Source organism: Oreochromis niloticus, linkage group LG5 (assembly GCF_001858045.2).
Source record: "Oreochromis niloticus isolate F11D_XX linkage group LG5, O_niloticus_UMD_NMBU, whole genome shotgun sequence".
Classification (NCBI taxonomy): Eukaryota; Metazoa; Chordata; class Actinopteri; order Cichliformes; family Cichlidae; genus Oreochromis; species Oreochromis niloticus.
The window spans coordinates 21,496,107-21,518,023 of NC_031970.2; the positions used below are offsets into that span (position 1 = coordinate 21,496,107).

The 21,917-nt window shown below is 41.3% G+C and overlaps 3 protein-coding genes across 5 annotated transcripts; all 3 read right to left on the reverse strand.

Annotated features, from left to right (window-relative positions):
• Nucleotides 1–2,143: 2,143 nt before the first annotated feature.
• On the reverse strand, nucleotides 2,144–4,696 carry LOC100710218 (transmembrane protein 82). Of its 2 annotated transcripts, none has more exons than XM_005469596.4 (6): nucleotides 4,451–4,696; nucleotides 4,267–4,339; nucleotides 3,989–4,181; nucleotides 3,457–3,874; nucleotides 3,008–3,192; nucleotides 2,144–2,921 (listed from the first exon to the last, which is right to left on the reverse strand). In XM_005469596.4, exons 1-6 carry the CDS (start codon nucleotides 4,524–4,526, stop codon nucleotides 2,832–2,834), a joined length of 1,035 nt encoding a protein of 344 aa, XP_005469653.1. In that variant the 5' UTR covers nucleotides 4,527–4,696; the 3' UTR covers nucleotides 2,144–2,831. The 2 variants fall into 2 exon arrangements, with proteins under 2 accessions (XP_005469653.1, XP_005469652.1); XM_005469595.4 differs by having other exon boundaries at nucleotides 3,451–3,874.
• A 128-nt stretch (nucleotides 4,697–4,824) lies between these two features.
• On the reverse strand, nucleotides 4,825–13,140 carry slc25a34 (solute carrier family 25 member 34). Its single transcript, XM_003441256.5, has 6 exons — nucleotides 12,757–13,140; nucleotides 11,600–12,362; nucleotides 8,020–8,085; nucleotides 6,559–6,711; nucleotides 6,328–6,462; nucleotides 4,825–6,026 (listed from the first exon to the last, which is right to left on the reverse strand). The coding sequence occupies exons 2-6, from the start codon at nucleotides 12,140–12,142 to the stop codon at nucleotides 5,856–5,858; spliced, it is 1,068 nt and encodes a 355-aa protein (XP_003441304.1). The 5' UTR covers nucleotides 12,143–12,362; nucleotides 12,757–13,140; the 3' UTR covers nucleotides 4,825–5,855.
• A 1,131-nt stretch (nucleotides 13,141–14,271) lies between these two features.
• On the reverse strand, nucleotides 14,272–21,839 carry fbxo42 (F-box protein 42). Of its 2 annotated transcripts, none has more exons than XM_003441426.4 (10): nucleotides 21,103–21,839; nucleotides 19,923–20,205; nucleotides 19,684–19,800; nucleotides 18,968–19,102; nucleotides 17,796–17,949; nucleotides 17,584–17,694; nucleotides 17,252–17,348; nucleotides 17,033–17,089; nucleotides 16,837–16,953; nucleotides 14,272–15,907 (listed from the first exon to the last, which is right to left on the reverse strand). In XM_003441426.4, the coding sequence occupies exons 2-10, from the start codon at nucleotides 20,197–20,199 to the stop codon at nucleotides 14,873–14,875; spliced, it is 2,100 nt and encodes a 699-aa protein (XP_003441474.1). In that variant the 5' UTR covers nucleotides 20,200–20,205; nucleotides 21,103–21,839; the 3' UTR covers nucleotides 14,272–14,872. The 2 variants fall into 2 exon arrangements, with proteins under 2 accessions (XP_003441474.1, XP_005469651.1); XM_005469594.4 differs by lacking the exon at nucleotides 21,103–21,839 and adding an exon at nucleotides 20,889–21,063.
• Nucleotides 21,840–21,917: the final 78 nt, after the last annotated feature.

Sequence of the window (21,917 nt, forward strand, 5' to 3'; positions counted from 1 at the left end):
CAGAGCAGAAAACACTGTCCGATAATAGGTGCTGGACTTCATCGGGAGCTTTTGTGTTTAGCTTTCCAGGACCAGCGGCATTACGGTGCAGTGAATCAGGGCATTGTGCAAGAGGAGATGTTGGTGTATTAGGAGAAGGGGGGGGGGGGGGGGGGTACAGAGTGATGTCTGTGGGAGCTATGAAGAAGTGCTTTGTTGTGTTTGCTGTTCCCCATCACAGTCAGTCTTAGTAATATCAGATGTGCTGATCAGCAAATATTATGATTACTCTCTTGAGCCAAAGCGTGTCAGGTCCCTCCTAAAAGTCAAACAGGAAGATGGAGCGAGAGACCGAGCACTGAATAAAACATTCCTGATTGATATGGGTCAGCCTGGAAGAAGAGCGGGAGAGGGAGGAATGTGCAGAGAGGGTTAACAGGAGATGGCGATGCGGAGAGTGATGGGGGTCTCTGTTGTTCCAGCTCTGTGGAAAGGAATGCTGCAGTGATGTCACGGCTGCAGGAGGGAGCATGCCTACTGATGACACAATCCCCAGACCTCCACGCTCCGCCCTCCAACAGCCCAAATCCTCATTAGACCCTCTGAACCTCCTCGCTGCTTTCAGCAGCTTGACTTTTCAATTTAATCACCAACACCACAGTATCGTTTTTGTGCTTATGTGTTTTTACGGGGGTGGATTTTGCAGAACAGCAACAAAAGCTGAAAAGAATGAAAGGAAGTGAAAGGAACAGGAAGAAACACGGCAGATGGGAAAAAACAATAGCATGGTCACAAATACACTTTACACGCACACTGACTTTGTAAGTATTGAGGCAGAAAAGTCAAGCTTTTACTCAGTAAAGATTACTTTCATAAAATCTAAATGATGTTATGGGAGAGACAAAAAACGAAGCAGGAGACGGCAGCATAATCGGGCTGTTAGTCCTGAAGGGTAAAGCTTCAAAACGGCTGATTCCTACAGTATTCACATTAATCCAGTTGCATATAGTTTTCTATCACCACCTCCTATCTGTCTTCTTCTCTCTCTCTCTTTCTCTCCTTCGACAACTCTAGTTTGCGATGTAGGATTGTTTTGTTTCCAGATTTTTAAAAATCACTCCAGATTAACAGAACTCTGATCTGACATTTGTGTTTGGAGTGCTCGTTTAACTTTCTGAGGCCTAAGTTGTAACTGACAGTGACCCTAACTTTATGGAATGAATATGGTGGCCCTAGACTCATAAAAGTCTTGGTTCACCCTCATTTTCTTCATAATTTGCTTCCAAGGAGCTAGACCTTTATTTTTAGTGGTCTTGAGCAATGTCTCGCCAGGCTTTCTGAAAGTATTTCAAAGTTTTTCTTTGGACATTGGCTGCTTTTTCACTCATTTTCAGCCTAATCTTTGTACCTGACCATCTTCACAGGATTTTTAAAAATCTGTTAAACCACTGAACCTATAACTCATTCAAATACTGAAAAGACACCTTACTCAAGGAATGAAGCAGTGTTGTGTTTACACATAACAGATAACTTAGCAAAAAAAAAAATCTTTAGGCACTTGTTTGACAGACATAAAATAGTTTTTTTTTGTTTGTTTGTTTTTATTTTAACCAATAAGGTGACTTCCAAAGAGCTATTAGCTGAGCTCTTGGGATATCTCAACACTGTGTGTGGTGTGTACTTGAAACATCTGAAACTGGACAAGTGTCAGGTCTAAAAACTATTTGAGCAGCACTGTATTTCCATGTTTGTTTGCACATTTCAATAAATTGCTGCACCCATTTTTCATTGTCCTAACAAAATCTAAAGAAACAAGATGTGACTCAATAGTTTTGCATGTATATATATTTTTTAATTGTACTTCAAAGTCTTGGTAATCAGGGGACAAAACTTGCACATTCGTTCTAACTAGCACACACTGATTACTATTTAAACTAGTTAACCTCACTGGGTTAATGCCCTGATTACAGCCATCCTTTAATAAACACATCAACAGTTTCTCTTCAGTTCATTTAACAATAAAATATAAATAACTGAATATTTTATGAAAAAAATCACAGTAAACTTCACTGAAACATTATTGAATTATAATAAATGAGCTGTAACTAATCAGTACTTCTACTGTTCTCCAAAGTAGTGTGATCAGAAAAGTGGCAAACGCTTCTCTGTTATAGTAACGAGCACTTTTATTGTTTCAGTCTCTGACCACAGCAAACAGCATTTTATTTTAAATATGCAGTATATTTCATCAGTATCCTGCTCATCCACAGTCCCCATCCTGCTTTACATCACTAGATTACTTAAATTGTTGTACAGATGTGTCTCAGTGTTGAAGACCATCATCCTGAATACATCATTTTTGTTATGCTGCTTGGTAATCTTTTCAGATATCTGGCTTCCATCATTTAAAACACAGTATGGGTGGCACAGTGGTTTAGTGGTTACCACTGTTGCCTCTCTTTATGTGGAGTTTACATGTTCTGTGCCTGTGTTGGTTCTCTCTGGATTCTTCCCACAGTCCGAAGACAAGCAAGTAGGTCTCTCTGTGTTATCTTTGTGATAGACTGGCAAGCTGTCCGCCTCTCCCCCCATAAAAGCTGGGACAGACTCCAGCTCCCACACAAGCCTGACTTGGATTAGCGAAAAAAGAATAAATGGCTGGACATTAAATATTAAATCAGCTTATTTTTTATATTATTTCTGTTTAATATAAGACCCCAAAACAGCAAGAAGTCAATTAAAGCCTTTAAAACTACTAAGTACAATTTTCCATTGACATTCACAAAGTAATAGTGCATCTTTACAGGTGACACAGTCAATGATAATCATTGTGGTGGAGTTTGGGTGCACCGTTATCTGCCACGTGATGATGTTTTAATTGTGGTTCTTTTGTGACTGGAGCGCTCGTCACATCTGCTCAAGCTTGATTCCTCTTCTTCTTCCTGAAAAGGAAACATGAGAATTCAACCTCCCGTCATGTTATTTTCACGACTACAGCAACTAAAACAAAACGAGGCAAAGACCAGACCTTTAGCAAAGCCTGCAGAAGATCCCGAGAAGGCAACAGACAGACTGCTTCTCCCAGAAACGCGATGAGGATTTGAAACACATCAGACCAGTATCCCATTGCAAGCATTAGGACCAGCAAGGCTCCCAGCCGCATAACTACAGAGTGCAGGAGGGCCGCTGTGCCCGTCTGCCGATGCTCGTCCTCTGCAAGCACAGACAGAAAAGTTACACATGATGCCAAAAAGCCTTGGCCTTGTGCTTACTGATTTTATAGGCTGTTTTTGCCATCAATTCTAAGTTTTTAATTTATATATACTGCTTTTTACATTTATAGGGCTTCATTTCATCACTTATGGTCTACCTTTATTTCTAAAATCCATATAATATTATTTAAATCGATTTAACTATTTTAATTATTACTTTGCTGAGGATTAATTAAGTTCCACTCTCAGCAGTACTGACCATCACCTTGAATATACACGAGCAACATAATGTAACAGAGTGTCAGCAGAGTCCAGAACTTCATAGCATCCTTCTGGGACAGGAAGTGGTCATAAACCGTAGCGGTGGAAGCAACACTTGCTACAGCAAAAGCCAAGACAACCGCTCTTTGCAGTGAAGCCAGTATGGTGTGTCCGGAGGTTAGAAGAGTGATGCACTTCCCACAGTAATGTTTAGTGCTGTGCAGCGGGTAGAGTCTGGCCACATGGTTCCACAGACTGTGGCTCAAGCTTGCCAGTTTCCAGCTGAGAGCAGCTGCCAGAAATAAGCTGAGGAAGCTGTGTGGAGCCCCCTGTTGGAGGAAGATCAGAGTACCGGTGAGGCTACAACCCAGGGAGAACTGGCTCTGGATTAGGATCATGTCTAGACCTCTGCCGCTGGCATCCTGCATTTAGAGACGTGAATTAGAAATGTGTAATGAAAGAACACTAAAGCTGATACATGCAAGCATAAAGCAATGCATAAATATAGCTGCAGTATTTGTTAAGGAGGAGCTCACCAGACCAGCTGACGCCCAGGTAGAAACAGCCCTGAGGGAAAACTCCAGCACTATCAGGGAGAAAACCCTCGAGCCCATCAGAGAGAGGACGACAGTCAGAATCCAGAACTGGAGGGCTGATCTCCAGTTTCCTCTCAGAGGAGTGATCAGTGAGGATGACCTGGGTTTGCTTCCATTTCCAGAGTCAGAATCACTGTGTGCGGAGAAAAAACAGTAACTCCAACGCTCCCAAAAATCAAGCCATGCTTTCCCTTTTTCCTTTCAAAGGGTGAACTCACTTGCAATTTTGAACAAAATTGTAAACTCTCAGCAGGTTGTACAGCACTGATATTCCACATGCACCTATGAGCCCTTTAAAAAACACACACACACACACAACCAAAAATAAGCCAGTAAAGAGGAGACATGACAATCAAAAGTGCCGAGAATTTAACCATAATCGGATAAAACAGGTTTTCAGACCTTGAAGAAAGCAGTCAAATGGTTTTGAATCAAAAGGTGTCCATCCAGTGGTTCCCAGGATCAAGGAGAGAAACATCTTTATGATGTTCTTGTGATGTTTCAGCAATAACACTCAAAGTGGTGCTACAAACGAATCACTTAGCCCTTATTTCTTCCAGCTGATCAGGTTTTAGTAAGCTCCATCCACCCAAAGGTCCAAAGGTGAAACGTGATATGGCTTCAGCTTTCAGTCCAATCAGTTCTTGATGAAAGGGGTTTCAAAACCTTTAACCCCAGTCAATTAAATCATTTCAAAGAAACAAAAAACACCACAGATTACAATGGTATTCCAAAGATTCACCACCTATCCAGAGAATAAAAACAAACCAGACAGGTTTCTTACAAAAAAATCTTTATTAGGACTGTTCATTGCTTTTAAAGTTTTAAGTACCAGTAGGTTAAATTTCTGCACATACAAAATTGAAATTACAAATGTCATTCTTGGCTTTAGTTACAGTCAGTTCAAGTCAGTGAATTTAAAAAAAGAAAATCCCATCAGTTTTTTGTTTTTGTTTTTTTAAATAGAACAGACAAGGCATCTAGACAGTGTAATAAACATGGCAAACAATTGTTTGCTTTAACGATGAAGACTTGTTCTTCAGGTTGACCGCACTCACACACTGATGAGTTAACAAGCAAATTCCTACGAGACTTAAGCTTGAGGTATAAAGAAACCCTGATCAATAAATTTATACACTCCAGACATATTTTTAGAGAAAGATGTCTTCCAGTGTGTGCATAACATGCCCGTCTTGATTAAGTGCTTCAAGTGTTCATTTTCTGTGCTAGATGGGAGAGAAAAGCTTGTACTTAAAGCAATAGTTTGACATTTTGCTCATGTTTCTTTCTGGAAAAGAGTAAGATGAGATGTTTGATATGGCACCCAGTGTCCGTTGGTTAAATATAAAGCCACAGCCAGCAGGCATGTGCTTAGCTTAGCATAAAGACTAAAAGTGAAAGGCAACAGCTAGCTTGTCAGAGCTACCAGCAGCTATCAGTGCCTCTAAAATTTACCAGCATTTTATATTAGTTCTGCATGTTCAATAAAAAGTGTTGAAACAACAGTTTGTTATTTTATATGCAATTATTATTATTCTAAAGGGTTACCATTTACTATTTTATTAACTTTGCCCAGAGCTAGCTGTTTTTATGCTAAGATAAGTTAACCAGATGCTAGCTTCATATTAACCATAAAAACATCCATGAATCCTCTCATTTCACTCTCAGAAAGAAAAGTAAATAAGTATACTTCCCAAAATGTGTCACAGTTGCTTTAAATTCAGTGCTTCATTAACTGAGAGAGCACTCTGACAGCTGTAGCAGAGCCCAGTTGTGCTTTCGGTGTGCAAGTATGGGTGCTTCAGCTCTACTTGTCCTTCACTGCTTGTTGCCTCATCAGATCCCAGAACAGCATGCTGAGCACCGTGTGCGGGGCCAGTCGCAGGAACACGGGGCCCATGCCTTTATACAAACCCAGCAGGCCCTCCGCTCTGCACACCTTCAGCATGCAGTCTGAAAATCCATGATACAGACGCCCCTACAAAACAGATGTAAAAACCACAGCAAGTCTTTAGTGAACTGAAACAAACTGAGTTCCTTTATTGTCACTGTACACAGCACAATAAGATTCAAAGGCAGTTTCTCCTTAAATACATACCTAATATAAGAAAAAAATGAAATAATCTATCTGTAAAAATATATAAATTAGATGATAAAGGTCAATACAAATATATAATATAAATGAAATGATTTCATATTGCTTTTTTTTAATGACAGTGCTTTTTTTTAGATTGTGAAACTATTGAGTATGAGGACAACTGTGTTGAAGACTGACTCACTCTACGCAACTCATCCACCGGCTGGTTGTAGAGCCGAGTACTAATGACATCAAATGGTGTCATGGTAATGGCCACAGCAACTCCACTGACTGCAGCTGCCATCAAAACTGCGAGCCAGCTGTTTGGACTGAACCACTGAAAGGACACAAAGAAAGATGATCCGACTTTCAGCGGATGGCAGCAGCTTGGTCACATATGACATAAAACTTTTGGCTGTTTAGATAACATTACCTGAGAATGTGACACCCATTCCTTGGCTGAGGTGAAGGTAGCCAGCTGAGCAGCTGATCCCACCATGACTCGAGGCACAGCCCCATTCACACCCCTCCAAAGACCAATTAAACCTTCTTTTCGATAGATGGTAACAAAGGCATCAGATACTCCCTGAAATAGAGGAAAACAAAGGGACTGGTGAGTAGAGGGTATAGATAATAACACTTAAAAACCAGGTAACATTTTATAATACGGCTTGCAACTAAGGGTGTAATTCCCCTGTAATTAAATATTCATAATTGCCTACAAATATTCAAAGGTAGGTACACTAGAATAAGAGGGAAACAAGTCAGGTTTTTACAGGAAAAAAAAATTATTCTGTAAGTTAATTCTTTATTTATTCTTTATTTAAAATCTCTTTTACTAAAATTTGTGAGCAAGAATTTGTGAAAACGAATACCTTAGTAAAAGTATTTGTCTAAAGCCAGAAATAAAGGTAATAATATTCAGGCAAAACATTCAGGCAGCCTGAAGTAACTTCATGCAAACCATTTAAAATTACCTTGAATACATAAAGTCAGACCAGCTCTTTCCATTTTTGTTTATTCTGCAGCTGATTTCAGGAGGAATTAGCTGCAAATTTGAACATAGAACCCTTTCGGATCAATCTTCATGGAGAAGATGGAGCTGTATTTATTAACCTTTGATAATGCATTCACTTTGGCACTGTTGCTAGCTCTGGCATTTTGGACAGCTTTTATCCTGGTTTTGGTAGTTTCAGTAATCGCCTTAGTTGTTGTCTTTGCATGATGAAGGCAAATAATTTAACCCATCTTTTAACCACATGATGCATCTTCTGATATGGTTGTTTGAGAAATGAGAAGCCGCTTACTACAGCTAAACCATATTAATTACTGCAGTAAATATCCAGTGGAAGGCTCTTACTGGTTTGCTTAAGTAAATATAGGTGGAGCCTTTTTCTTTTGGCCGGGCAGATTATATGATCTGATACTTAAAGTGCAGACATGTGCTGTTTAAACAGCATGCGTCTGCAGTTCTACTGTGCTTCTATATAATTTAAGTTATACTTTTAGTTTTATACTTTCACCACACTGCATTTTAGAGAAAAAATATTAAATACACGTCAAATACAAGTTTTATCCATTTTTTGTTACATAATGTTCCTGATAAGCAGTGTTTATAATTACCATTTTCACTCTTCTCCTCAGGTGCCAACAATTAATGTTTTTATTATCAGCTTTCTATCTTAGTATGTCATATTAATGGGAGTGTTATGGGCTTCGAATTTTAATTACCAAATGAACACCTGCTTAAAAAGAGACAATTATTATACTAGAGCACATAGTTTGCACCATCTTGGCCAGTTATTGTATTTTAATACACCTGTACTGACATCATTAAACATTGAAACAGCTGGTAAGCTTTTCTTGTGTTTTATGTGAAACGTGTCCGTCTTACCAGGTGGTTATGCTGGTGACCTACTGCAATGGCTGCCACAGTCTGAGCCTGCAGATGGGTTTTCACCTATGAAGAAAACACAGCAAGCAAGTTTTAAAAAACATTCAGGCTTATGGTTTGTTTTCAGCAGCAAGCTTCACTTAATGCTTTGCTGAAACAGAGTTCAAAGTGCACAGAGCATCAGACTTGTCACCAAGTCATTTGTTAGAATGAGTTGTGTAAGGATACCCGATAACCAGGGAGGAGGAAGGAGTTACACAACATGCAGATTGTCAGGAGCTGGTCAAATACAGATGATTCATTTGCACTTTCCTTGTAAAGGAAGTTTTTTTCTGCTTGTGAAATCATGACACATTTCATGTAAAACGAAAACATCTAAATAAAAAAGGAGAAGAAGACTCATCGTTTCCTTCTTGATCTCAGATGTGGTGTCAGTAAAATAACCTTCACTGCCTTCCAGCAGCACACAGAAGGACCCACAACATACTGTATATGTTTGGCAGCAGCAGGCAGAAAGAAAAACATTCAGGATATATTTAGTGACCGTGATATAAATACGTCATCAGACAGTATCATCTTTCCATGACGGTCCAGAAAGCTTAGATGGACTTGGATGTATTGACTGGCAGCTGAAGCAGAAAAACAACAAAAACAGTGGTACAGTTGTAGAAATGCAGAGGACATAAATCGAGAGATAGTGAAGTTTGATGCTGGTGTGAAAGTGATGTTTTTTTGGAGAGCATGTAGACGGACTGCTAACAAAAATGCACACTCGGACTTAAGCTGGAGATCATACTGCATTTTGAAGACTTTCTAAATGACCTAGATCTATGACTTTACGCCAAACATCTATGTGGTCTAGGCAAAAACAGCTCGAAGACCTTTGAGGTGAAAACGGTCTGGGGTCTCTTTCTTCGGCCTTCAGTTCAAATGCAGACAGATGTCTGGTTTGTATTTTAGCTTCTCTTTTCTTTCAAGTTCATTTCATTTTACTGTCCTTTCATAAAGCCACTGTAATTTATTTCCCCCCTCTTTAACTTTCCATTTAGTCACATTTTGTCAAGTTAGTCTGAAAGCGTTGCTGGTCTCTCACTAACCAGATTCCACCACACGATTTCAGAGGGGAATTTCCAAAGTTAGTCTTTTTGGAACATAATTCCCTAGTTGTATAATTATTCTGCTGCAGACGTTCAGGAAGGAAACAAAGGGTGGAGGGTGGGGGTAGATTTTATACTGGAAATACTGGAAAAACAATAACTTTGGAAGAATTTCACATAATTTCAAACATGAGCTCCTAGAAGTAACTTCGAATAAACTTTACAGTATATTGTACACAAATGCCAGCAGACTTGATCCACAATTTTTGCCTTGCAGGAAAAGAATCTTTGTGGGGTCTCTATGAGAAAAAACAATTATTACAGCAACCGAAAATTGCTCCAATATAGACTTACTAGCCACTTCAAGTACACCTTGCTAGTACTGGGCTGCAAACCTGTTTTGCCTTCTGAAGTGTCTTCATTCTTCCTTCTTGCACTGCAGGAAGCAGGCATAAGAAGATGTGCACACTGTGGTCATAAAGGGATGGACAAGAGAAGCAACAACACGCAGGCAGGCTGTGGTGTTTAAATGATGCCCAGTTGGTATATCCTCCACACCGTTACATCACCACCAGGTAGGATGGATCCACGCCTTCATGTTGTTTGCATTAAATTCTGACCCTACCATCTGAACATTGCAGCAGAAATGGAGTCTCAAAGACAAGGCAATGTTTTTTCAGTCTTCTGTCATTCAGTTTTGATAAACTTGTGTGAATTGTATCCCCAGAGATGCTCTTGTGCATATTTTGGGTTTAAAAAGTGGCTATTTGAGCAACTGTTGCCTTCCCATCAGCTCAAACCAGTCTCCATTTTCACACAGAACTACAGCTCACTGGATTTTTTTTTTTTTCCAGACCATTCTCTGTAAAGTCAAAAGACGACTATGTGGGAAAATCCCAGCAGATCAGCAGTACTCAGACCAGCTCATCTGACAACAACAACAACAACATTCAAAGTCATGTAAATCACCTTTCTTATAATGCTGAGGATCAGTTTGAACTTCACTCGGTCATCTGAACCACGTCTACACATACAGACCATGATGCATTTGAATGTTGAATGTGATTATTCCTTTAATGTAGAAATATCCTGTTGTGTAATTAGGAAGTGAGCACAAAGGTTGGGAGTTCACTTTTGTCTCTTCTTTTTTAAATCTGTGGGTGAGTAGATGGTAAATATTTGTCTCTCTCCCTCTCTCCTCTTCTCCCCCATATATGTAATTTAAAATCATTACATACATTGACAATGTATGTGATTCTGTTTGTTTTTTGTTTGTTTTGTTTTGTGGTAATAATGAATGAGAACTGTTGAATATCAAAAAAAGAGAGAAATATCCTGTTGTAACATATTTCTTGTGTTCACAGAAAATCCTTTGTGTTACACTGTGATACAAGTTTAGGAGTGTGTTGTTTTTTTTGCTGCGGATCACAGTTTAACAATGAGTGACCTAGTTAGTTCCTGGCGGTTTGTCATCCAGGCCACTCATCTAGTGGGAGATCTGATGCTTCTGTTACTTCTGCTTTAACGTGATTAGAACAAACTGTTTTCAGTCACTTTGAATAAAAAGGTTTCAGTGAGGTTTCAGTTTCCCGTGAGGTTTGGTCTTTGAGCTATTGAACACACAGACCTACACTGTACAAAAAATACTGATGTAGCAGCCAAGTCTTTGTAAAATATTTATATTTTAAAATTCACAAAGACTAGGCGCACAAGAGGAGAGATATAGAGCATGCCACAAATCACTATTCTCAGAAAGATTAAATAAATCTTTGAGATTACAAGCTTAACACCAGGGAATAAAAAGGATTTAAGAAAGTGCCACACATGAAGCAAACATGATTGTTTCTTCTCTTAATTCTCTCATATTTGGCATCAGATGCCCAGACCACCTCAGCATTGGATGGATGGATTTGGCATTTTCTTTTCATATGTTGAGACTGTTCAGATTTGTCTTTAAAAATCATTAATGCAAAAGATCCTAGAAAGTAAATTCATTTACATTAATGCATATTGTAGTGGGGATGCTCACAGGTAGACACTTCATTTGAATTAAAAGAGTCACAAAAAACACTGAACCAAAAAAAAAAAAAATCAGATAGAAGTGATTTTAATGAAGGGCTCAAGCACAAAAGCCAAATCAGTGGCAGACCACTAAAGGAGTTTATGTCTATGGAGCTTCATGTTTTATTGAAATACCTTCCTCTGGAAACAATGACTATAGAACAGGGGTGTTGAACTCCAGGCCTCGAGGGCCGATGTCCTGCAGGTTTAAGATGTATCCTTGATCCAGTACAGCTGATTTAAATGGCTAAATGACCTCCTAAACATGTCTTGATTTCTCCAGAGGCCTGGTAATGAACTAATCATTTGATTCAGGTGTGTTGGCCCAGGGTGAGCTCTAAAACCTGCAGGACATTGGCCCTCGAGGCCGACACCTGTGCTATAGAAGATACTATAAAAAGGAGAAACTTTAGTAAACTTACCAGATAGGCAGGAGAAGCTATGAAGGCACCCAGAGCTCCAGCACCTGCCCCTGACAGCAGACTCCCCCCGTGGAAAGAGGTGATCCCCAGAGCTTCACAGTAGGAGTACGAGCCCAGCCTCATGCCATTCATCACACCCTGGTAGATGAGCCCGACTGATAGCCCCTTCTGCAGGCCCCGTAGCCCATCCGTGCGGCCCACCACCCAGAGCGCCTGCAGGACCCCACGGTAGTGTCTCTGGTAGGATCCTCGAGCACGAAGCTCCCCCTGTAGCTGCAGACGTGTTTTCACCACCTCCAGAGGATTGGTGAACACACAGGCTGCGCAGCAGGCAAGAGCGCCCAGGGCAAAGTCCAGTGGAGGCCAGACTGCAGGAGGCGGCGGCAAGGGGCCAAAGACCCCACAGGGGACTGTCGACACAGTGGGTGACATCCTCTGGGAAGGCTGTGGAGCAAACACAGACTCTTCGGGCGAGGTTTTCAGCAGCTGAGTGCTACTCATCGCTGAGAAGTGATCTTCACAGTTTGCCTTAACAGTTCTCATGATGGCTTTCCTCCCCTTGCCTCAGTGTGCTAGGGAGCGGGGAAAGCACTGTACTTGGTAGAGTACAGTAAAGTCAGAGACAGAAGTTACCAACTCCTGCGATTACTCATTTAACATCTGCTTTGCACTTTTGTCCTGTGACGTCGCAGGCTCACGGTGTCCTCCTGCACTCACTTTCATTAACTTTCTTCACCGTCATTCTGTTCTAATGAGGCACCAACTGCAAGAGATCATGCAAACATTTTAAGTAAGCTTCAGGTATGCCACCCAAATCCAGCCTTGCAAGTCAGGAGAGTGACTCTCCTTTTTTTCCAGGAAAGAAAAAGCTGTCAGATATATTTAGGTTCCTCCTCTCAGGACAAACATTGTAAAAGCCTCTCTCTTGTTCTTTGACTCTGGGAGCTTTCGGCACACTTAAGTTCATTCATTCAATACTACAACTGAACCAGAAACAGATTTAAGAGTAAACACACCAGATAATCTGACATTCATAAAACATACAAGCACACAAAAATGCTCAGAACAAGTATCAGAGACAGCCACGTGGAAATATAAAACTTCTCTGAGAGTCTTTTTCTGTGGTTATAAAAATCTTACTTGATAATCACACTCACAGTTTTCATTGATCCCGTGCAGCTCCATTCTTCCTCTCTGCTCCATTATTGTAAACATGTGTCTCAGCACATTCATTGTCACAGTCCCCGCCTTCTGATTCTGGTCAGAGCCAATAACGTTTCAGGCCTTTGTGCCACCTCACCATTTCCCTGAGTGCGCACGAATGGGTTGGCTGTGCTGTGAACTGCCCCTGCTCTGGTCCTATAGGAGCTCTCTGGGTAAAAGGTTATTGTTGGTCAGAGAGAAGGAGAGGTAAAGCGTAAGAGGCCCGGGAGAGCAAATGCTGAGAGTGATCTATCAAAACAAGGTTAAGCTGCTAAAACCCGCATGGATAATCTTGGAAGCAAAACAAAGGGACATGTGCACTGCTTTTACTTTTGCGCTTCTTCCATCTTATATTTATCTTTTTATTTGTTTTAGAAAGTTTTTCAGCATTCAGATTTATTTAGTAAAGAGGAAAACTGATGTGGTTGATCGCTTTAAAATCGATGAACCCTCTGAAAAAGAAAAGAAAATGGGCCGTACGTGCTAATTGGAGAAAGTTTTGAATCAATTATCCGCCGACTTTTTTTGTGCTGTATGACAAAAAATCAGCCACTAGAGGTCGCCTTTTTGTAAAGTTCAGATCAGAAGCAACAACACCTGAGGTGGATCCAAGTTCCCTGTCCATCTTAATGAACCACCTGCCACCTTTAGTAATTTTTGGACCTTTTGTTTACATTAGTTTATGCAGCTGTCAGAGAGCTGCAGCCTTCTTATTATAAAGGCTAAGAAGGGCCATAATTTAGAGGTTGTGATATAAAACCCACCTTATTTAGATCTGAAACCACTACTGAATTAATGTTGAAATATATATCACTATGTTTTTTTTGTGCACCCAACAGACACTTTATTAAGTACACCTTGCTTGTACTGGGCTAGACCCCTTTTTCCCTCTTTTGCCTTTATCACCTTTGATATCAGGCAGGATGGATCCATCCTTTCATGTTGTTTGCACCAAATTAAAGCCCTACTAATCTTAATGTCCCAGTGTAAGCCACAGGCAAGAGGGTCAGGTAGTGTTTTTTTCCAATTTTGTATTGTCCATTTTTCCAAATCCATGCAAACTTGTGCCTCTTCTTGGCTGACAGGAGTGATGCTCAGTGTGGTCATATGGTGCTGTAGCCCATCTGCTTTAAGATTTGTGCATTCAGAGATGCTCTTATGCATTCATCATGTGTAATCAGTGGCTATTTGAATTACTGTTGCCTGCCTATCAATAGAGGAAATAAAAGTTAAAGATTCTAATTTTGACTTGACTTCTATTTAAAGTGAAGAGGTATTTAACTATTAGAAAAAAAAATTAAACTTCATATTATTGGTTTCAGCTGTTTCCTTAGGTTTGTGTAACTTCAAAGTTTGATGACAACTGCTGAAATGATCTAAAGCTTCAACACAACTATAACTGCAAGCTGAGCTTGTTTAAGCTACAACAGCAGCAATGTTTAAAGACAAACAAGAATTTTGAGACTGTCACTGAGCAGACATGGAGGCCTTTATTGTTTAACTATATTCATAGTACACAGTGCCACATCTCTCATCCACTGTAGCCCCCGTCACACACATTAGTCAACAACTTTTAACCACCATCGTGCACACACATACACACATACACACACACACACACTCACACTGTTTTCAATGTAAACATTGCAGGCTTAAAGAGTGATACAAAAAGCAGGTAGTCAGACGGTTTCTGTCAACAGCGTCCGCTCTTCCAGACGTACTCTAAGAGTTCAGAGGATGATGACACAAAAAATAAAAATTTTCTGGTTGTTCTTCTAGGGAACAACAACAACAACAAAAAAGTCAAATTTTCTCGCATCACTGTGGTCTCAAACTCACACACTCACAGGATTCTCATTCAAGCAAATGGTTTTATCAAAGTGTACTTAAAGTGTTTTCTTTTGAATGCTTGCAGTAGGCAGAAGGGGGAATAGTGAATTTCTGAAGTGAAACATCTAGCAATGATTATGTTCTTTATTCATAATCCTTCCTACAGGAAAAAGGCCTTGTGTGTCAGTTCCCTTGTGTGGTCACAGGATGAACATCTTCTCAATCCCGTCTGGAGCTGCATTACCTTTTAGCGCGTACAAAGTACAAGGCGTTGGTTTTAGGGTAGTATTTCACATTCTGTTTTTTGTCCATGAGGCCCCCAAAGATGATGAGCTCTCCCCTGCCCTGTACCACAGTGTGAAGGCTGGTCTCCGGTGGTCCTGTGACTGCAGGTGGAGTCCCGTTCCCATAAACTCTCCAAGACACTACCCCGGCAGACTTGGCTCGGGACACATCCAGCACGTACATCTGCATGGGCTTGCAGTTGAGAGACTGGTACAGAGGTTTGCCTACGTTCAGGCTCTGCGGCGGATGATGACCGAGACGCCTCGCAATAGGCGGGATAGCATGTCCATCGGCTCCAGCCGCCTGAGGAGGACTGGAGGATGATGATGGAGGGGTTCCTGGAGGACCTGCTCCACCTCCAGGAGAAGGCCCCTGTGTCTGAAGGGAAGACGATGATGATGAAGAAGGTAAAGATGAGGAAGATTTGTTTTTCACTGCCTCCAGCCCTCGTCGTAAGGCAGCAGGGGACACTGCACCTGGTGGGGTGCATGGGGAGCCTGAGGGAGGCGTATGCAGGCCGTTGGTGCTGGGGACCTCAGGATGGTGAGCAGCAGAGGGGGGAGACTCCCATCCATAGTCAGTGGAGGAAGGCAGGTGAGGACGAGAGGGAGGAGATGCAGCCTGGGCTGGGCTGGTCCGGGGGGAAGGGGAGGATCCATTTAATAAGGGAGGAAGAGGAGGGCTTTCTGGGCCTTGTGAAGGAGACGGCTGCTGAGAGGAGGACGGGCTCCCGTCTCTGGCACCACCTCTTGCTGAAGGCCGAGGTCTCAGAGTGCCCCATCGGCCATTTACACACGGAGCCTCTTCAACAGCTCCCAGAACAACACCGGCAGCACCGCTCCGAACGGGAGACTGAGAGCGCAGGGAAGGAGGTTCAGGGCCCAGAGGGGCAGGCGTGGCACTTATGGGGGAGGGCCGAGAGTTAAGACTTGGGCTTAGCGGTGCCCGCCCAGACGGAGCCTGTGAGAAGACCACCACACACTGGCCCACCTTGTGTGTAAAAAAACAAGTTGGGAAGAAGAAGCATTAGTGAACACGGTTTACAAATATTCACAAAACTCAGGAGTGTACTATAAAGAGACATACTGGGTTAGGGAGGTATTTTGAAGGTAAAGTCAAAGATTGACTTTGTTTTTTTTGTTTTTTTTAAACCTGGTCTCAAATGTTACCTGGTCACAACAGTACCTTAAGATGAAGGCAGAACTGACCAGGGAAGGTTTGTTTTAGAGTTTTTAATTAATTAAAATGACACAACTTTAACCAATTACTTTCAATGTAACATGTTCCAAGTGTCATATAGATTATCTTAAACGTACACCGATCAGGCATAACAATATGACCACCTGCCTAATACTGTGTTGGTCCCACATTTGCCCTGACCCACCCACAGGCATGGACTCCACTACACCTATCCTTTAAGTCTTGTAAGCTGTAAGGAGGGTCTCCATGGGTTGGACGTGTTTGTCCAACACATCACACAGATGCTCGATTGGATTGAGATCTGGGGAATTTGGGGAGCAAGTTAAAACCTCAAACTCGCCTTTTAGCTCCACAAACCATTCCTGACCCATTCTTCCTTTGTGGCAGGGGTGGATGGGGGTCAGCATGAACACACTGACTGGTCTGCAGCTATATAGCCCCATACACACAAGTTGTGATGCTCTGTGTATCCTGACAACTTTGTCAGAACCTGCATCAGTGACCATAATGTTATGCACGATCAGTGTATGTTATATATGCAACCTACAGACCGAAACACTGAATTCATTCAGTTGGGGATTTAGAAAAATCAGGAGCAGGAACAATTCCATGGAGGGTTATATATATGCCTGCCTGCCTAGCCAAGGAAGAAACCTAGCTATGGCGAACGTGCTTTGTAACACACACCTTTAATTGATGGCTAAGTCACACACACTCACCCTACATGCTGGGTGACACCACAGCTCTGGGGCTCCATGGTCCTCGTTTTCCACCTGCAGCTGCTGCCACCTCCATGGTAGTGCATCCATGTGGAGAAGCCAGGCATCTTTAAGAAGCTATGATTAGGGCAAAAAAGATCAGTTCTCATGTTTCAAGGATCTGTTTTGATACTGGAAAGAACGAATAAAAACTTACTGCATTCGGACCACCACAGCCTCCCAAGATGAGCAGCGTCTGATCGTCAATCACAATCTAATGAGTAAACATTTGAAGAGCATCATTTATTTCACATATAAAACATAGATGGACTTTTCTGGCACCTTTAGTAAATGCACAAAGAGACAAGTCAAAGTCAAAACTTCCACAGGACTGTTAAAATGATTAAGCATCCCTGTTTAAATACTGAAGCCTTACTTGTGACTGGCCTCCTCGTGGGTGTGGTGATGGTCCAGATATGGGCGGTTTGGACCAGGACCACTGCTCCAGGTCGAGAACCCACACTTCATTACTCCTGTCATAACCAAAAGAGGACCAGTGGAAATTTTCATTCAGTAATACATCCCTGTTCATAACATCTAAATCTAAAAGGATTAGTAACCTACACTGAAATATAATTCCTGAGAGTCGAGTGTGGGAAGATTTACTGTACTTGGGAACAGTGATTGCTGCCGTCTAAGAGCATTTCAACACAATCTGTGCAACACATTGTTTCAGATGTAATTTCATTAGAAATAAAACCTTCTTACATCTGACGTGCTCCTAAAGATCCCCCGAACACTATCATGTTGTTTCCTATTACAGATGAAGAATGGCCTGCCATAGGTGGAGGTCCATGTGTCGTTACTATACAGTTCCACCTGAGACATCAGAGGAAAGCATATTGAAAAAGAAGACAATAATAATGAAATGTTTAAACTAGTTCAAATTTGGCCACCATGTGTCAGTCCCTCCTTCTCACCAGTTCTTTGAAGGAGAGTAGGTGTGGATTTCATCAAAAAAACGTTCTGGTTGGTGTAGTGGATAAGGGCTGGGGCGAGTCCATCCCCCAAACAGCACTAACAGATCTTTGTGCATAACTAGAGTCGCTCCAGCTTTAGGAGATGGATAAGAGCCTGTTTAAAGGAAATAAATACAATAATTATTGGAAAATAAGTATGCCAGATTTTAAATAAGTCATCAATTACACATACATATTAGAAACTGTTTCCTCTTTGTTTTAACTCATACATTGTATAATTAGCTCTGCTATTAAGCATGTGACTATTGTTCTCTCTAGCATGTCCTGCTGAATATGGGTGACTGTTCTTCAAAGATGTTTGACAGTGAAAGAGTGGAGTGTGACCCAAACTGTGATCCTCAAAAATGAGATGTTATACCTCAAGGATGTAGCATTAATTATACAATAATTACATTTAGGAACATAAAACATAAATATAAATATAAACCGGCAGATCTGTAACCTAAACTCATCCAAACCTCTGTGTGGTCCACCAAACAATTTACCTGGTGTTTCAACATGAAAAATCAGTTTTAAGATTAAAAACATGTTAAGGTAATGAGAATTATGGCAGTAGTAATTATGAAAAAAATTGGCACCATGGATGGGATTAACAGTCTTGTTAAACTTTGTGCTGTGGCGGGGACACTTTAAATGGCCATTAAAAACATGTTGAACTGTTTACTACACTCTATAAACCAAGGCAGAACCATTATGTTGCCATAGCAATACATCAAATAGGTAGGTTGCACTTTAGAGACTGGTTTGAGAATTATCCCCCTCCCCCACCCACCCAAATCAACTGTAACCAGACAACTATGTTGGATATCTAGTTAAACCAAACTATAACTAACTACCCAAATGTATCTAAAAATCATAGCTTGTCTTGAGCCCAGTTCCCCAGATTGAAAGTCTGACCCAGTCACATTTTCACCCAGATGTTGCTGGCTTTTTCTCTTTTCTATCTCACTCCACTTCCTACAAGCCTTTTCTCAGAGAGCCAACTCAACCTTTCAAGGAAACTGTCCCCACACAGCTCCCCTTACATAAGAAGCTACTTGTTTCCAGAACAGTTGTAAACGGGGGTACAACCTCTGATTTGTGTTGTTCTTACCAGCCTGTGAAATTGTTACCTGAGGCCAAAGGGCGGATCCACTCCTTGCTGTTGAGGTCAAGTCTCCATAGGTCATTGAAGGCAGCATTGCAGCTACTCTGAGTGCAACCCCCAAACACATACATGGACTGATTTGAGTCATAATAACATGCACCTGCAACCCGCAAGAAGAGAGAATAAATACCCAGTGTGTATAATTGAAGTCTCTGCACACAATGCGTTAAGGATCATCTTGTTCTTTATGAGATGGCACAAACAGCTTGTCTGACACTACATTTAAACCACTGTAATCAGTATTAAAAGGGTTTATATTTGTATTACTCCAAGTGGCCTATTATGACAGTGACATAGCACAAATCAGCATTTTAAGATTTCAAACAAAAAAGATGAAAGAACATTTCACTTCAAATGCAGCTGGTGAAGAAAGAAAATGAAAAAAATGAAGTTGCTAATAGTCTATTTTAAGACCAGCAGTAGTCCATACATGGATTAAATGTCTGATACTGCTCTTTTCATGAGTCACTAATCTACCAGAGACTAAAAGCCCTTTTTAATTGCTGTACATTAAACTTATAATCTGATCCATACCTTAAATTACATCCAAACATTTAGAGGCTTCAGATCCATAAAAATGAAGTGGCCTTTTATTTTGACTTGTAGGAAATAGACACACCAACCTATAAGTGGGACAAAATGCTTTTGACATGAAGCATGGTAAAAGGGTCATATACTAACTGTGTGAAAAGCGCTGAGTGATGGGAGTTCCCGGATATGGGTATGTGCGACTTTCCCACTGGATATTACCCTCCTGGACAGCTCTCAAAAATCCATGGTAACACTGATAGGCAACACCTAGTTAGCAGAGAGAGTGTTTAAGAAACAGAAGGCAGAAAAAGCAGAGAAAGCAGATTCTAAGCAAAGATAAACAAGCATCCACCTTATGATTAAATATTATGCAAACATGAGCGGCGTACCTTTAATGAGACGGTACCACTGCTTACAAACGAGTGCAGCGGTCTTGTGCTCCTGGTAAGGAGAGAGGAAGGACAGAATATACTCTAGAACTTCCTCCGGCAGCTCCACCATTGTCCTCCCTTCTCCTTTGGCACCACTGTCCATGTTCCCTTCTTGACAGGAGGACCCCATCTTTGCTTCCACTTCCTCCGTTATCCCAGCAGGCTCTGAACCTTCATCCTCTGTATCCATGGCAACATGTCCTCCTCCATCTTCATTGTCAGGGGAACGGGACATTATTGTCTGTTGAGACATTGGGAGACATGCTATTGATGCTAAGGAGACTGTTTTGAATGAACTAGATTTAACTGTGCTCTATACATTCTTACTGGAATCCCCATTTTACACATGCCTGTATGATTGATTCACTCAGCCTAAACACAGCGAGGCTTTAAATTGGAAGAGATCTGCTCCTACCCAAGAAACCCAATGACACTGCAAAGCTGCAATCAGCATAAAATTAGCGCTCGACGACCTTAAGTGTGATATCCACTGTTTAGAACAGGTGGAGTCCTTTCTTTGAGTATCTGGTCTGTCCACACAGGACGTTTCAGTTATATCTATAGCTACACCTAATTAGCTGCCGTTAGCCATCACATTATAATGCAATACTGGGTAGCTAATGCTAAGTATCGCCTAAAGCTAACTCACGCTATTAGGGGAAGTAACGCCATATTTCATAAGGCTAAATTAGCTTTGATTTTTGCTACAAACTGCAATTTATCCAACTTACCAACCGGCTAATGGTACCGTATTGTGACCAAGAAAAAATATTTTGTGCTAGCTTTGGCTAACGCTAGTCAACTTGTCATGAGCATCCACGCTAACGTTAGCTAACAGAAAAAGAACATTTTGGCTAGCGGTGTCAAAGAAAAGGTGCATTTTCTCGACAACACCTCTGCTTTACAGAGTATAAAATCGCTCACTTCTTAGCTGTCTTGTCGACACGACATCCTCTCAGGTCAGCAGCCTTATCTAGTGTTACCACCCTCCTAACTGACGAGCTAGTCGAAACCTTCAGTCTTCTGCTAATAATCTTTGCTAACGCTAGCTCAACCACAGGCTATGTGTAATGTCAGTTTCCCTCTTTATTATACGCTGTCAGCTTCACGCGGTGACTACGGCAGATTTGTCTGGTACCGTTGTTTAAGACGTATTCTTTTCAGGGCTCTGAGTGTGAAGGTTTCTTCTCCTCCTCCTCCCCGTTATCAGCTCCAAAGATTCCTCTGCAGCCTCCAAACAGTCGCCATCTTCCGCTGTGAACAGCGACCTCCTCCGCAGCTCAGCGACGCTCCGGTAGCCGCTAACCGTCTGTGGTACCAGGGTGGGTCCTCAGCTCAGCCTCAAACAGCCGCCCTGGGCAACGCGCTGTGTGTGACCGCTGTATGGAAGCCTTTTTCAGCCATTCAATTATTATTTTCTTTTTTTTTAAATTAAAAGCTAAGTTGAAATTTCGAGTAATTAAGTAAGAAAATGGAGATGAAAAGGGCAGTTTATTGCCAAATTTTAGTTGTTTTCACAGCTTTCCAGTTGCTAGAGGCTGTAATAGTGTTGAGTTAAGATTTGAATTCTGCTGTAAAAAAAATTAAATAAAAGTTTCTTTTTGCTGAATTTACATTTATGAAATGTTGCAGTTAGAATGGAAACCATGTTTTCCTGAACTTGAGCTTTAATTTTATTTATTTGTTTTGTTTTTTTCCTGCTGGTACTGGCTGGTCTGAAGGTTCAACAGACCCATTTTTCAGTCTAGCTTTCCCCTGTGCATCTTTACACAGGATGAAATTTTTCTGTGGGCTCGGGAAAGAACAACTCGTCCCACGCATCTGTAAAAAAGAATCCTCTCCCCCAGGGTTTATACTGTTCACTCCAATGCAAGAGTTTGGCAGTCTTTGCAATCTGGGAAGCTTAGTGTTTTCCACCACATATTGTATCTTGTATTTATTTAAAACAGTGAA

Excerpts from the sequence above, each read along its gene's own strand:
- LOC100710218 (XM_005469595.4), bottom strand. The coding sequence starts at position 4,526 with ATGTTTCTCTCCTTGATCCTGGGAACCACTGGATGGACACCTTTTGAT. Across the intron at positions 4,340-4,450 it reads ATTTGACTGCTTTCTTCAAG|GGCTCATAGGTGCATGTGGA; the intron begins GTCTGAAAACCT and ends TGTTTTTTAAAG. Across the intron at positions 4,182-4,266 it reads AATTTTGTTCAAAATTGCAA|TGATTCTGACTCTGGAAATG; the intron begins GTGAGTTCACCC and ends CTCCGCACACAG.
- slc25a34 (XM_003441256.5), bottom strand. The coding sequence starts at position 12,142 with ATGAGAACTGTTAAGGCAAACTGTGAAGATCACTTCTCAGCGATGAGT. Across the intron at positions 8,086-11,599 it reads TAGCTTCTCCTGCCTATCTG|GTGAAAACCCATCTGCAGGC; the intron begins GTAAGTTTACTA and ends TTTTCTTCATAG. Across the intron at positions 6,712-8,019 it reads GTCACCAGCATAACCACCTG|GGAGTATCTGATGCCTTTGT; the intron begins GTAAGACGGACA and ends CCTCTATTTCAG.
- fbxo42 (XM_003441426.4), bottom strand. The coding sequence starts at position 20,199 with ATGTCCCGTTCCCCTGACAATGAAGATGGAGGAGGACATGTTGCCATG. Across the intron at positions 17,950-18,967 it reads GATCCGCCCTTTGGCCTCAG|GCTCTTATCCATCTCCTAAA; the intron begins GTAACAATTTCA and ends TCCTTTAAACAG. Across the intron at positions 17,090-17,251 it reads CACGAGGAGGCCAGTCACAA|ATTGTGATTGACGATCAGAC; the intron begins GTAAGGCTTCAG and ends TTTACTCATTAG.